Source organism: Nannospalax galili, unplaced genomic scaffold (assembly GCF_000622305.1).
Source record: "Nannospalax galili isolate Female #2095 unplaced genomic scaffold, S.galili_v1.0 scaffold184, whole genome shotgun sequence".
In the NCBI taxonomy this organism is placed as follows: Eukaryota; Metazoa; Chordata; class Mammalia; order Rodentia; family Spalacidae; genus Nannospalax; species Nannospalax galili.
The window spans coordinates 1462585-1477528 of NW_008351649.1; the positions used below are offsets into that span (position 1 = coordinate 1462585).

A 14944-nucleotide genomic window follows, 5' to 3' on the forward strand; every position below is an offset into this window, starting at 1 on the left:
AAATATATTACAAATAAAACAATTTTTGGTCGGGGTCTTATTATGTGTTCTAAGCTGACCTCAAGTTTAAGATCCTCATGCCTCCACTTACTTACAGATGTCTGTCATCGCACTCAGCCCAATAGTATATAAATGTATATATATGTACACACACACACACATATATATATATATACATATACACATGTATATATTTTGATGCAAGGTCTTACTGTGTGTGTAGCCCCAGCAGGCCTCGCTATGTAGACCAGGCTGGCCTTGAACTCTGCTTCGAGTCCTGGGATTAAAGGCATGTGCCATCTCGCCCAGCCATAATTTCTTAAAATTAATTCCTTGGCCGGGCATGGTGGTGCACGCCTTTAATCCCAGCACTTGGGAGGCAGAGACAGTGTATGGGGAGGTCAGAAAAGGGTGTCAGATCCCCCGGAACTGGAATTATGGACAGTTGTTAGCCTCCATGTGGGTGCTGGGATTTGAACTTGGGTCCTCCGCAAGAGCAGCCAGTGTTCTTAACCGCTGAGCCATCTCTCCAGCCCCTTGATTTCTTTCTGAGATGGGGGCTCACTATGTCACCTGGCCTCCAGCTCCCAGTCTCAAACTATCCTCCTGCTTCATCTTCTCTAGCATCTTATTTATATGTACTAGAAATTTTTAATCTACCATGATGGATGTGACATTTGTGTCTTATCTGAGATACATATGATTTGGGGAACACCCTGGCTAGGGTGAGCAAGGGGAACAGGCATGGAGTTGAGACCAACACGTTCTGTTCCCCTCTGCAGAGACAAAGTCAAATCCCATTCCACTACACAAGTGCTGTGGGATCCTGGAAAAGTCCCTGTTCCTCTGATCCTCTGCTTCTTTGTGGCTCAATGCAAATGCCTAGTACAAACTGAATGAAACACTTTCCCTTCTCAGTGGACAAACAAGGTCCTTGCCCCACTGGCCCTGCAGACCTGACATGGGGCGTGGACTGAGTTTCCAAGTAACATCCCTCCTGGTACAAATGACCTTATTCATAAAGTGTGTCTAAGACCCAGCATGGTGGCACATGCCTTTAATCCCAGCACTTGGGAGGCAGAGGCATGCAGATCTTTGTAAATTGGGGCCAACCTAATCAACAACCTAATCTATATACTGAATTCTGGGCCAGCTGGGGCTACAGGGAGACCCTGTCTCAAAACAAACAAACAAAGTCTGTCTAGACAGGAAAGACTATGAAGGAAATAATATAAATAATTAGTGGGCAGGTACAGGGACTGTTATTGGACATCAAAACTTTGCCTAGGGAACTATTGCAATCCTGGGGACATGGGGTTCCCTCTAGGCAGCGGTTCCCTCCCATTATGGTCTTCTTTCTCTGTACTCGAGAAGCCAGAGAACAGCTGCAGTCTCCTGTGAGAACCCTGTTTCCCTGTTTGTTTGTTTGCTTGTTTGTGGCAGAGATTTTGCTATGTGGCCTAGGCTGTCCATAAATCCATGATTCTCCTGCCCCTACAATCTGAGTGCTGTAAATTACAGGCCTATGCCACCATGCCTGACTCCTGAAAATCTCAAAGGTCTGCAATGCCCAAGGCTGTCCTGCTGACACATTTCCCATCCTTTCATATTTATAGGTAAAGTCAGTGCCATGTATAGGTCAGATTGAGCCAAAGACCCCAGTGTGAGCACTGGAAGAGAAACTAACATCTACCTTCTGGGGCTGTACACCTAGATATTCTATAAACAGCCGCTGTCAGAATATACAATAAGCATTAGTCCCCCCTCTCTCTCCAAGGTAGGCAATACCTGCTTTTGTGGTCTGCCCCTCCTTTCTTCCTTGGTGGAGGAAGGCCTACTTCTGGCTTCCAATCTGGACAGTCAGACGCTTTTTCCTTCTTCTTTGCTTTTTCTCTTTCTTCTCCTTTTTCTCCTTTAGGGTTTCCAGGGGAGTCTGAAAATAAAAGGTTGGTATTGTCTCTTCACTCGGTGTCTTCTCAGCGGAGCCCTGCACGACTTTGAGGAGCGAGGAATAAAAGGCCAGGACTGGGGGACAGCTGCACACACACACCCATCACGCATGTGCCCATCACACACAAATGCATATATAACACATGCACCTCATGTGGGAGCATGAACACAGTGGTACACGCACTTGTGCAGTCATGCAAATGTGTAAAGACATGTACTAAACATAGAAGCACAGAAACAGAAATACGTACAGACACATACAAGAAAGCTCACACACTACAGATCTCGTACTTGTGCAGAGAACACTGGTGAACTCCCTAATTGGGAGTGCCACTCATTAAAGTCAGTCAATGACATAAGCTGTCAGGCACTACCTCTCCCACATGCTGAGGAACTGATCCCAGTTCCCATCCACCTTGCCCGCTCTCACCCAGCAGCCGTTTCCAGTTCTTGATGAGGACTTTGGCCAAGGATACCACCTCCTTGTCTGAGCAGTGCTTTCGAACTCCATTGACAGCTACGCCAATTCTGGTGGTCTGTGAGGAGAGGATTAAGGACTGCTCCAGGAACTGACAAGCAGGACAGGCCACCACTACCCCCTACCTAGACCCCTCCAGAATCCTCGTCCTGACCTCTGTAGAGGGAATAACCCTGATCCTACATCTATCCTAAGCTGCCACCCTGCTTGAGACCCAGGTCAACACTGATAACAACCATGGTGGAAAGCTGGGGTGGGGACTGGGTGGGAGTGCTGGCTATCATTAGGACCCTGTCTCATTCCTAGTCCCCTAGAAGTTTTGAGGAAAAGTCTTGACTTAGACTCACCTCTAGGCTGCTATACCTGGGGTTTGTACTTGTTTTCCAGAGCCAGAAACTTCTGGCAAAGTTTGGGGGTACCTGGGAAATCCAGGGAGAATCAGAAAAAAGGGGATTTCTCCCTCTCCCTGGGTCATGGGCCTTCTAGATTCCACAGGTCTTGGGCCTAGGTGAGGATTTAAGGAAAGCAGCCTCTCACTAAATGCAGGGACCCTTACCCCTGAGCCTGGGAAAGAACCTGCCCCCACGAGACTCTCCATGCCTCTCTCAGCCCCCATGTCTGCATCTCACCATGCCCCTCCCCCAGGTCTTTCTCTCCCACTGAGGCACTGCCCCAAGGGCCACCCCCCACACACCTGCAGCAGCTGGATGGACATCTGGCAGCTGTTCAGCTTCTTCAGAAGGTTGAGGGCCCCTTCCTGTGGGAGGCCAGGAGAGTACTGAGGCACAGGCCCCTTTGACAGAGAACACAGACAGACGTATGGTCCAAGACAACCAGCAGGGGTGGGGGTACACAGAAGTAGAGAGAAGAGAAAGTTCCTGTCACAGACCAGCTTGCTAACTGCACTTCCTACCCCGTCCCTCAGCTGGGCCTTGGTGCAGCCTGGATGAACCTTAGCCTTTGCTTCTGCCTGGCATGTCTCCCTCCCATGTATGCCTCCGAGCCACACGTCTGCCTGGCCTTTGAATGTTGTGTATCTGTAGCCTTCGTGCCTCTCTCTCTCTGTATCTCTTTCCCTTTCCTACTGTGGGCCTCCAAGGATGAGAACTATAAAGCTTTTTATTTATTTGATGTGTGTGTATGTGTGTGTGGGTCTCTCACTCTCTAAATACTGAGGCAGGGTCTCTCACTTGAACCCAGAACTTGTCGATTTGACCAGTCTAGCAAACCATCTTCTCTGGGGATCCCCTGTCTCTGCCTCCTGCACATGTTAAGATTATGGGCAGGCTGCAGGGACCTGCTGGGTGTTTGAACTCATCCTTAAGCTTGCATGGTAAGCACTCTGCCTGCTGAGCCATCTCCCCAACCCCCGAGTTGCTCATTTTTTCTTACATATATTTATTTTGTTGCAGGGGTGTGTGTGCCTGCCATAGTGCATATGTGAAGGTCAGAGGACAACTTATGGGAGCTGGTTCTTTCCTTCCACAATGTGGGTCCCCGGGGGTCCAACTCAAGTCAGGTCATCAGGCTTGGCAGTAAGTGCCTTTACTCACTGAGCCTTCTCCCCTGTTTGCCCCTGGTTTGTTTTAATTTTATGTATATGAGTATTTTGCCTGCATGTATGTAAGTACGTACATAATGTGCATACAATGTCTGTGGAGGCCAGAAGAGGACAATGGATCCCCTGGAGCTGGGGTTACAGATGGTTGTTAGCCGCCATGTGGATGCTCTTAACCACTGAACTATCTCCAGTCCCACTATGCTTTGAGTTTTGACATACACATAAACCCATAAAAACCATCCCCATCCTCAAGAACACTGACATCATCCCAGACATTTCCTTGGGCTCTCTGTAATACATCCCTTCCATGACTCCTAACCCTAGGCAACCACAATTTTGATTTTTGTCACTGTAGGTGACTTTGTGTGTTTTTTCTCAGGTACCATCTGCCTTGGTTTTTGAGACAGGGTTTCTTACCAAGACATGAGCTGACTAGACAGTGAGCCCTAGGGATCTGCCTGTCTGAGATTATAAGCATACACCATCTTTTATTTTTCCTTGAAATCATTATCTTAATTTTTTTGTTTTTATTGAATTTTTGTATATTTCATAGAGAATATCTCAAACAATCTTAATCATTTTATACTCCCATCCCCACCAACACCCTCCCACAGCCTCCTCCACTAGAACAAATATACTCTGTCATCTGTGTTAGATTGAACTCAGGTCCTCATGCTTATGCAGCAAGTACTTTACCAACAGAGGGGTTTCCCTATCCGATGACTTGGCTTTTATTTATTTACTTTTTTTTTTTGTCTTTTTGAGATAGAGTCTCCCTGTAGCCCCAGCTGGCCTGGAACTCACTATGTAGACCAGGCTGACCTGAAACTCATAGAGATTCGCCTCCGGAGCGCTGAAACTAACAGGCACTCCCAGCTATTTTTAAGTAGTTTTTGGTCTTTTTGAGAGAGTCTCCTTGTAGTTGGCCTGGAACTCACGATGTAGACCAGGATAGCCTGAATTCACAGAGATCCGCCTGCCTTTGCCTCCTGAATGCTGGGACTAAAAGTGTGTGCCACCATGCCTGTCTATTTTTAAGTATTTTAAAAAACAGAATCTTACTATGTAACCCAAGCTGGCCCTGAACTATTGAGCCTCCTGCATCAGCCTCCGATGTGCTAAGGCTAATGGCCTGTGCCACTACACTGGCCTTTTAGTACAGTATCGGGGCTGAAGAACCCGCTCAGTGTTTAACAGTGCTTGCTGCTCTTGCAGAGGCCCCAAGTTGGGTTCCCAGCAACCATGTTGGGAGGCTCACAACCACCTGTAACTCCTGTTTTGGGAGGATCCAATGCCTCTGACCTCCACAGGTACCTGCACTCACATGCACATATTCCCACAGATATATTTATAAATGAATTTTTTAAAGTACAGCATGAAATTTTTTTCTGGTTTAATTATTCAGAGATTTATTCATATTGTCTCAGAGATCAGCAGTTCCTTTTGTTGTTGAGTAGTTTTCCATTGTGTAAATCTCTTTAGCCAAAGCTGTATGGAACATATCAGAAGAATTCCTGGTACACAGCAAAAGTCCCAGTGAATGAGACTTATGGGTTGCTCCAGCTTGGAACTACTATAAGCACAGTTCCTTCCTATGAACATTCACCTTCACATCTTTTGGACTTATTTTTGAAACAACGTTCACTAGCCTGGGCCAACCTATAACTCATGATCTTCCTGCCTCAACCTCCAGAGTGCTGGGACATGATCAGTCCTCACCATCAAGTCTTCATGGGGATAGATACTGTCATTCCTCTTGAGTAATGAGAACTGCTTTTATCTCTAAGACCATAGAGCTCTGCACAGAGACCCAGCTGCTCCCTGAGTGAATGAATTCAGGAAGGAATGAAACTGGGTCTGGGGAGACGACTTAGCAGTTAAGAGCACTGGCTGCTCTTGCAGAGGACCCAGGTTCAGTTCCCAGCACCCACATGGAAGCCCATAACCATCTGTAACTCCAGTTCCAGGGAAATCCAACAGCCTCTTCTGGCCTCTGGCAGGCATTATATACAAGTGGTGTGCACATACATATGCAGGCAAAATGCCAATACACATAAAGTAAAAATAAATCTTTTTTAAAAAGAAGGAAGTATGGGGCTAGAGAGATGACTCAGCAGTTAAGAGCACTGGCTGCTCTTGCAGAGGACCCAGGTTTGGTTCCCAGCATCCACATGGTGGCTAACAACCATCCATAACTCTAGTTCCAGGGAATCCGATGCTCTCTTCTGACTTCCGTGGGCATTGCACAACATGGGTGTACTTACATACATGCAGGCAATGTACCCATACACATAAAATAAAAATAATAATTTTGTTTTTAAAAAGAAGGGGGCTGGAGAGATGTCTCAGAGGTTAAGAGCTCTGGCTGCTCTTGCAGAGGACCCGGGTTTGATTCTGAGCACCCACATGGCAGCTAACAACTGGTCTGTAACTCCATTTCCAGGGGAATCCTATAACTTCTCTTTTGACCACAGGCATTGAACAACATGCTACATACACACAAAATTTTTTTTTTTTAATTCCAGCACTTGGGAGGCAGAGGCAGGTGAGTCTCTGTGAGTTCAAGGCTAGCTTGAGATTAGCTCCCTGGGGAGCTAACTATGTCCTGTATGTCACTTCCATGGATCCATCTACCAGCCATTCTGCCAGGACCTGGACCACATCCTGTGGCTTGCCCTCTGTTAGTCCTTAGCCTCCCTCCCTTGGCACTGAGTTTCAGCATGTTTCCAGAATGACATGCTGATGTGTACATATGAACTTGCAGGCACACAACACCACCCCAATATTAATGAAAGACTTACTATATGCTGGAAATTCTTTCAACTATATTGCTTACATTGAATTCTCACAAAGAGGAGTTGGAGATGTAACTCAGTTGGAGAGTGCTTGCCTAGCACCCACAAAACCCTGGAATTCATGCCTGGAGTGCTGGTGCACACCCAAAATCTCCACCCCTGGGTGTGTACATACTGAGTTTGAGACCAGCCTAGTTAAAGACCCTTAGACCCACATGGTGTCATGCAATACCTGGGGAATTCAGAAGAAGCCATCGTATCCCCTGGAACCTGAGTTATGGACAGTTGTTAGCTGCCATGTGGGTGCTGGGATTTGAACCTGAGTCTTCTGCAAGAACAACCAGTGTTCTTAACCACTGAGCCATCTCTCCAGCCCCTACTATCCCATTTATACAGAATTGCTACCCTATTTTCACAGAAAAGAAAACCAAGAAACTTTTTTTTTTTTTTTTAAAGATTTATAGCTGGGTGTGGTAGCACACGCCTTTAATCCCAGCACGTGGGAGGCAGAGGAGGTAGGCAGATTTTTGTGAGTGCAAGGCCAGCCTGGTCTACATAGTGAGTTCCAGACCAGTTGGGGCTACAGGGAGACTGTGTCTCAAAAAGACCAAAAAAAAAAAGAAAAAGAAAAAAAGATTTACTTAAAAATTTTATTTGCGTGTGCATGTGTGTGTCTGTGTCTGTGTGAGTATCTACTGAGTGTGGAGTATGTGAGTAACCAAGAGGGCCAGAAGAGGAAATTAGATCCCCTGGAGCTGGAGTTACAGGCAGTTGTGAACCATCTGATGTGGGTGCAGGAAGCCGAATTCAGATCCTTTGCAAGGGCAGCACATGCTCTTAACTGCTCAAGCATTTCTCCATCTCCATTGTTTTTGTTGTTGTTGTTGCTGTTTTTTTGTTTTTTTGAGACAGGGCCTCATTACTTAATATTGCCTGGTCTGGAACTCACCATGTGGAGCAGGCTGGCCTTGAACTCACAGAGATCTGCCTGCCTCTACCTCTTGAGTACTGGGATTAAAGGTATGGCTACCATGCCCGACTGAAACTAAGAAATTTTGTAAGGAACTGAGCTGGAATTCAGATACTGGCCTTTGAGCTCCAAGTACTATATAAATTGCACTGGGATGGATGTAAATTTGGCACTACATGCAGAATCACAGAATATCAATATGGATAAGTGCAGTCACCTGCTGGTCGGTATGTGACAGCCCATTGTCAAGGGGAAAAACCTGATTTACAGTGTTTGCCAATTTCTGTGGTGTAAATGCTCTTCCAATGGTGAATTTCAAGCTTTTTTCAACACACTTCTCCTGAATTAAAGAAAATCTTTCTTCTTTTTTTAGACAGGGTCTCACTATGTAGCCTTCGCTGGTCTGGAACTCACTATGTAAATGAGGCTAGCCTCAAACTCACAGAGATCTACTTGCCTCTGTCTCTGTCTCCTGGGTACTGGGATTAAAGGCATGTGCCACCATGCCCAGCTGAAAGAGATTTTTTGAAATTTTATTTATTTATTATTTATTTATGTATTAATTAATTAATTTATTGTGTGTGCATGCACTTGTCAAGGCACACGTGGAGGTTAGAGAACAGCTTTTGGAAGTCTTTCCTTTTACCATGTGGGGTTCAGAAATTGGACCAGGTTGTTAGGTTTAGCAGCAAGCCCCTTTACCCACTGAACTATTTCACTGATCCAAGAAGATGTTTTTAATTGTAAGCATTTTTTAAATGCCTGTGTTTAATAAACACCTTGCAAAATTCCTGAAAATTCCACATCAGTGTTCAACCAGTTTTGGTTCACCAGGGGGTACATGTTTCTGCATAACTGGGTCATATTTGAGAGTAAAATACACGAGCCTGTGCTGTGTCCGGGTTCATAAAGCTGTATGCCAACACTGCTGGGTGTGTCTCTCTGGGTGTATAGCCAGCAAGCAGTACCTATGGTCCAGGTGCGAAGCTATGAGGATGCAGCCCAAGTCCACTTATGTCTATTTGTGTCTGTGGGGCAATGTCTGAAGGTGTGAATGAGGCTGTTTGCTTTGCATATCTGGGTGATGCTGTGTTGTGTATGCACATATGTTGTTGTCTTTAGGTATCTTTCTGCTTTAACTCAAATGGCCAGTATGCATTACGTACAGCATGCGTGTCGAGTTGGTGTTGGTAGATGCAATCAGACAGAAGTTGCTTGCTAGGTTGCATGCGTGTGGCTGTCTATTGACCTGTCACGATGTGTCTGTGTAGCTATGACAGCTGGTGTTTGGTTGTCTGTTTCAAGCTGTTTAGCTGGTGCATGCTTACAGCATCTGACAAAGCCCTAAGTCGCTGAGACTTTGCAACTAGCAATAAACTCCAGGCCTGGGCTGCAACGTGGAGGATCCATCTTATTACAGGAAGTGTGTCCTCCTTGAGCTAACCACCACTGGGCAGGCCCACTTTCACTCACTGAGCAGGCCTGCCTTTCTGGGCCAGAAGCCCAGATCTCCATGCCCATACAGGCACTGATAGAGTTCAGGCACAGACTCCAGGAACAGACGTGGCTGTACACTGGCTCTGTGCTGCAAGGACTCTGTGGCCAGACTTGTAGCTTTCCTGAATACAGCACTGGACACTTCCACAGGACACATTCCCTAAAGGCACATTTCACAGAAGAGGAAACTGAGGCCCAAAGGTAGGCAGAAGGAGCTTCTTCCTACCTCTGACTAGTCTTACCCAGAAGCCTAGAGTAAACAAGGGCTCTAGGCTGGGACAGCCTGTCTACCTGAAATGGCATTCAGCTCAGGATACCTGGCTGGGCTCTACCATCTCCAGCTGGGAACCTGCCCTGTGAGCTGAGGCTCAGTTTACTGGACCGTGGAGGAGTCTAGAGCATGTCAGTGGAGGGGAGGAAGAAGCTCCAGCCCTCTGCAGGTGCATGCTACATCTTTTTATATCTGCCCTGGCCATATAGAAGCAAGTATCACTAGCTCTTACCCCCTCAGCCGTCCCCACTACCCCCAGGTAGGCAATCATCTCTATAGATAAGGAAACTGAGGCTCCCACCATTGTACCAACACCACCATCTCATTATTGTCCAGCAGCTAGTCAAGGACATGCCTGAAACTCCTTAGCTGTTACCCCTTGATAGGATGTGTAACTTGCAGAAGAGCCACAAGCCTCATTAGGGAAAGCCATAAATCCCTTAAAGTGGCTAATTGACCCTAAATTGGCAGCCTGGCCTTGCTTAAGACTTATCAATTGGTCACCCCTGGACTGAGGGAGACTTTTTATGGAGCCAACCTGACTCCTTTATGCCCTAAGATAGCTGGGCTGCCTGAGAAAAGTAATCTTGGGAGAGACCCTCAAGGACACCAGACCCTGGCACTGAGTTAACTCCTGCAGCTGTGTTCAACAGAGTTCAATGGCCCCTCCCTTGGATGCAGATGCCTTCTTCAAGTGGAAAGGCTTCTGTCCTTACGCTGTCTCTTCTGAATAAAAGGACACATTCCTTGCCTGTTGCAGGTCTAACTCTGGTTCTTATTTCTTTTCTTTTCTTTTTTTTTTTTTTTTTTTTTTTTTTTTTTGCTTTTTGAAGCAGGGTTTCCCTGTAGCCCCAGCTGTCCTGGAACTCATTATGTAGACCAGGCTGGCCTTGAACTCACAGAGATCCGCTTGCCTCTGCCTCCCAAGTGCCTGTGCCACCACACCGGGCTACTGGTTCTTATTTCTTAACTCAAATTTCTGCCCTTCTAAATCTAACACCCCTCCTCTGGCCTCTACCACTTTTCCTGAAACCTCCTTGCTTAGGATCCCAACCTTTTCCAAGCTCCTAGAATGTACTGGCAACACAGGTCCTGATGCAGCACGTTTCTAAAGATTATGGAAAGAAAAGGACCATGGGGCAAGTCAGAGTGGAGGGGTTTGTCCGTGGGTCCTCTGTCTTCTTCCTTCCAGGCTGAGTCCACACCCTCCAGAACGCAAGGCCAAGTCTGCCAGCCTCCAGCCTGAGGCAAAGATCGCTAGGTAGATCAAACATTAACTTTCTGTCTGGCTCCTGCTCGACGCTGCTGGGACTGAGAGCTCAGGGACCCTCATATCTCATACAGGGCTGTTAGACCCTCATCCCGCCACCTCTCCCCATCGTGCACCTCCCCCACCCGGCAGCCCAGGCCTCCCCCTAACCCCCGCACCTGTTCACCCTCCGCCCGCCAGGGCCCCACCCTGCGGCCAAGGAAAAAGTTGCAAACAGACCGCTCCTAGCACCCAGGCAGCAGCCCCGGCGCTCGGGTCCTACAGGTGATCCACTCCCCCGCGGCTGCAAACGCAGCTTAGCACCCCTTCTCAACCTAAATCACCTAGCATTTGTCCCTCCTGCTCCCGCCATCTCTGCAGCTCCTGGGGCTTGGGGGCATGTCAAGGAAGAGTCCCGGGGCTTCCAGAGCCCTTCCCCGGGTTCAGGTCACACCACCCGCTTTCCCAGCTCTGCCCCGGCTGCCCAGGAACAAACCCGATCACTTCACACCGACGTGCATGAGCCGCGCTTCCCGGGGACCGCACGAACCCCTCGCGACTTGTGCATGCACACGCCCACACCAGGTGCCCAGCAAGTGGTCCAGGGAGTCCCTGTCTTGCAGTAGCTCGCCCCCCTTGGCTCGTTGGTCCCGTACGCGCCCTCGGGCAGCCCGGTCCGCACGCCCACCGAACCCGCGTTGCACCTCCGTGGAGGAGGCTGCGGTCCAAACTCTGCAGTCTCACCGTCTTCTTCCTGGCCACCATCTTCTCCAGCTTTTTGGCAATCCTCAGCAGCTCCTTTTCCTGGCCCATGTTGGTCGGCTATGCCCCGCGGGGCGAGGGGCGCAGGGCTGCAGCGGGCGCCAAAGCGCAGGGCGCAAGCGGCGCAGGGCCCCAAACACACTAGACACTCAGGCCGGGCGGGGGCGGGGCTCCCCTCCCCGCGTGGGGGGAGGGGTGGCGGGCACTAAATATAGACTTCAAGGACTGCCCGGGCAAAGATTGCCCGCGCCGGGCCGGTCGCGCCTCTGGGGAAGGACGAGGCAGCAGAGAGGGGCTCCTTCCTATTCGACCCTCCCAGGGGTGCCCAGGGCTGTAGGGATAAGATCTCTCTTGGGCAGGAGAGCGCCTGGGGTGCTTCTGGAGCTGCGAGATGAGTTCGGGGTTCCCACATCTGAGCATCGTTGCACTCCAAGACGGAGTTCTTAACTCCTGGCTATGCCCAAGAGGGAGCAGTAAGTTGGATTCATCTCAACTTCAGAGATGCCCTGGGCCTGTTGCAGGCACGCGTCTCCAGCTGTTTCTCGGTCTGTAAACTCAGAGCTCATTTTGCTGTCTACTTTATTTCAAGGCCGGGCTTGTTTTTGTTTTTGTTTTGTTTTGTTTTAAAGACGCTCGACCAGGGTCACACTATTCAGAGGTAAAGCTTTGAGTGACTCTTAGGGTCACAGAACTCATTAGGTGTGCATAGAGGTGTGGGGTGGGAGTGGGGGTTGAGTTTCAAAGGGTGATTTTGGGTGGAGGGAACAACTGTTCCTATCACTCGCAGCTGTGCACACAACTGCTCCCCTGTGGAGAGATCTTCCAAGAGTTCTCTGCAGACCTAGTTCCTTTCCTAATGGACAGAAAATGACCACCCTGGGAGGGTCTCTGATCTGGGAGTAGAAGTGGGCCACAAGTGTGTGGGTGGAGATCTGTGAAATCCCATCTTTGTAAGATAACCTCGGAGAACCCTATCCTGGTCTGGGCCAGAGGTAGCCTGTTATGGACACCTGCTGTGTGATAAATGTCCAGGATAAGGTGGGGTTTGCCGGCCGGGAATTCATTAGGTAGACCAGGCTGGCCTCAAACTCACAGAGATCTGCCTGCCTCTGCCTCCCAAGTGCTGGGATTAAAGGTAAGCACCACCACTCCCAGTCCGGGGATAAGTTTTTTTCATTAGTTCAACACATGTTTTCAATCGGCAAGGCAGACCCCATCGCAGCAGGCTGGACAAGAGTAATGTAAAACTGGGGCTGGAGAGATGGCTCAGCAGTAAACAGCACTGGCTGCTCCTGCAGAAGACTTGGTTCAGTTCCCAGAACCCACATGATAGCTAATAACTCCAGAACTGTCTGTAGCTCCAGTGCCAGGTGATCTGACGGCCCTCTTCTGACCTCCCCCTGCATGGCACAACATGAATGCAGGCAATATACTCATACACATAAAATAAAAGTAATAAATATTATAAAAGAAAGTACCACAAGACCAACAGGAACATGATCAACAACTGTGTTCAGCACAGCTGGGTGGGGTAAGGAAAGGTGTAGGGCACTGTAAAGACACATTTGAGGGGACCTGTTCCAGCTGTGGTGTCATCCCCTCTGAAGAAAATTAATTTACTGAAGCAAAGGGCAGAGTGGGTGCAGAAAAGAGTGTCTGTGTAAGAGAGGAAGCAGCATGTGTTTAGTCTATTTACTGAATACCTACTATGTTCCAGGCAGTTCTATCACTGGGTATCCAGAGGGGAGCAAAGCAGTCTTCCTGGAGCTCAATAAGCAAAGCTTAGGGATGGGAGGGTGTCCCAAATGTCTGTGTTGGAGGACCTGAAAGAAATCATGTGGCTATGGCACAGGGGTGTGAAGAGAGTGGGCAGAGGGAAGGTAGGGTCTCACCTAGTTGCCAAGGCCAGATTTCTTTGACTGGAGTTTCTGGGAGGCCTCTTGGCCAACCCCAAATTCCTCTAGGTTGAAGGAACAGTTTCCTGTGGTTTCTTAGGATAGCCTTCCAGATAAATTAAGGAGCTAGACATGTGGCTCAGTGGTAGAGTGCTTGCCCAGCATTTGCAGGACCCTGGGTCCCATACCCAGCACTGCAACAAACAACAAAAACCAGATTGCATTTCTTCAAACTTCCAGTCCCCACCATTATCAAAGCTTGAAGGATCCAAAGAAAATACATCCAACCTTTTCATCTTACAAATGAGGAGACTGAAGCCCAGGCAGTGGGACCCCTCAGGAATTCACTTCTGGAATGTAACCAACACTGCTGGTACCAATCAGATACCCTCTGCCCACCTGTCCACCTGGAAGGTCACGCAGACAATTCTTAACAATTTCCGTATCTCTCACTGAGGATGTGAGGCTGGCAGGGAATTGATGCTTGCAGAGAGGCCCAGCATTGGTGGTAAAATACCCCACTCTTGGGACTGGAGAGATAGTTCAGTAGATGAGAGCACTGGCTGCTCTTGCAGAGGACCTGAGTTTGGTTCCCAGCACCCACATGACAGCTAACAATGGTCCATAACTCCAGTTCCAGGGGATTCAACACCCTCTTCTGGCTTCACATACATGCAGGTAAAACATTCATATACATAAAACTAAATAAAAAAAAAAAACTACTAAAAACAACCCAAAAAACTATTGTCTTTTTTAAAGTTCCTTAGCAAGATTAAGGCCTATTGCCCATAGTGCTCACCCCTCATTAACACATTTTTCATTACTTTTATTTGTTTTTTTGAGATAGGGTCTTTGTAGCCCTGGCTGGCCTTGAACTTACCATATTCCTACTTTAGCCTCCAGAGTGCTGGGATTACAGGTATGTGCCACCATGCCAGCATCCTTTAGTGTTTTGTATGTACATGTGTGGATGCACATGCATGTGGAGTCCAGAAGTTAATGCTGAGTGCCTTCCTCAATTGCTAGCGATCTTATTTTTTCATTTATTCACTTTTATGTGTATGAGTGTTTTGCCTACATGTATATAAATGCATCATGTGTGTGCAATGCTTTTGGAGGCCAGAAGAGTGGGTCAAATCTTTGGAACTGGAGTTATGAACGGCTGTTAGCTGCCAAGTGGGTGCTGGGAACTGAACCTGTGTCCTCTGCGAGAGAAGCTAGTGCTTCCAACTGCTAAGTTATTTCTCCAGCCCCCTACCTTACTTTGTTTTGGGTTTTTTTGTTTTTTTTTTTTTTTTGAGACAGGGTCTCACTATGTAGCTCTAGCTGACCTGGAACTTGCTATGTAGATCAGGCTAGCCTCAAACTCAGAGATCTGCCTGCTTCTGCCTCCCCAGCACTGGGATTAAAGGCATGTGCCACCACACCTGGCTCCACCATATTTTTTTGAGATAGGGTCTCAATGAACCTAGAGATGATCAGCAAGTCCCAGGGACCCTCCAGTGTCCACCTCCAC

The 14944-nt window shown here is 48.1% G+C and overlaps 1 protein-coding gene across 2 annotated transcripts in view; it reads right to left on the reverse strand.

Annotated features, from left to right (window-relative positions):
• Tcea3 (transcription elongation factor A3) overlaps nt 1–11689 on the reverse strand; it is a 34763-nt gene extending 23074 nt beyond the window's left edge. Inside the window, exons 1-4 of one of the 2 annotated variants that reach the window (XM_008848585.2) lie at nt 11516–11666; nt 3123–3221; nt 2381–2486; nt 1789–1933 (exon numbers count right to left, since the gene is read on the reverse strand). In XM_008848585.2, the coding sequence (XP_008846807.1) occupies nt 1789–1933; nt 2381–2486; nt 3123–3221; nt 11516–11584 (419 nt within the window). In that variant the 5' untranslated portion in view covers nt 11585–11666. Of the gene's footprint in view, nt 1–1788; nt 1934–2380; nt 2487–3122; nt 3222–11515 lie in introns of both variants that reach the window. The other variant, XM_008848587.2, reaches the window with a different exon arrangement.
• Nucleotides 11690–14944: the final 3255 nt, after the last annotated feature.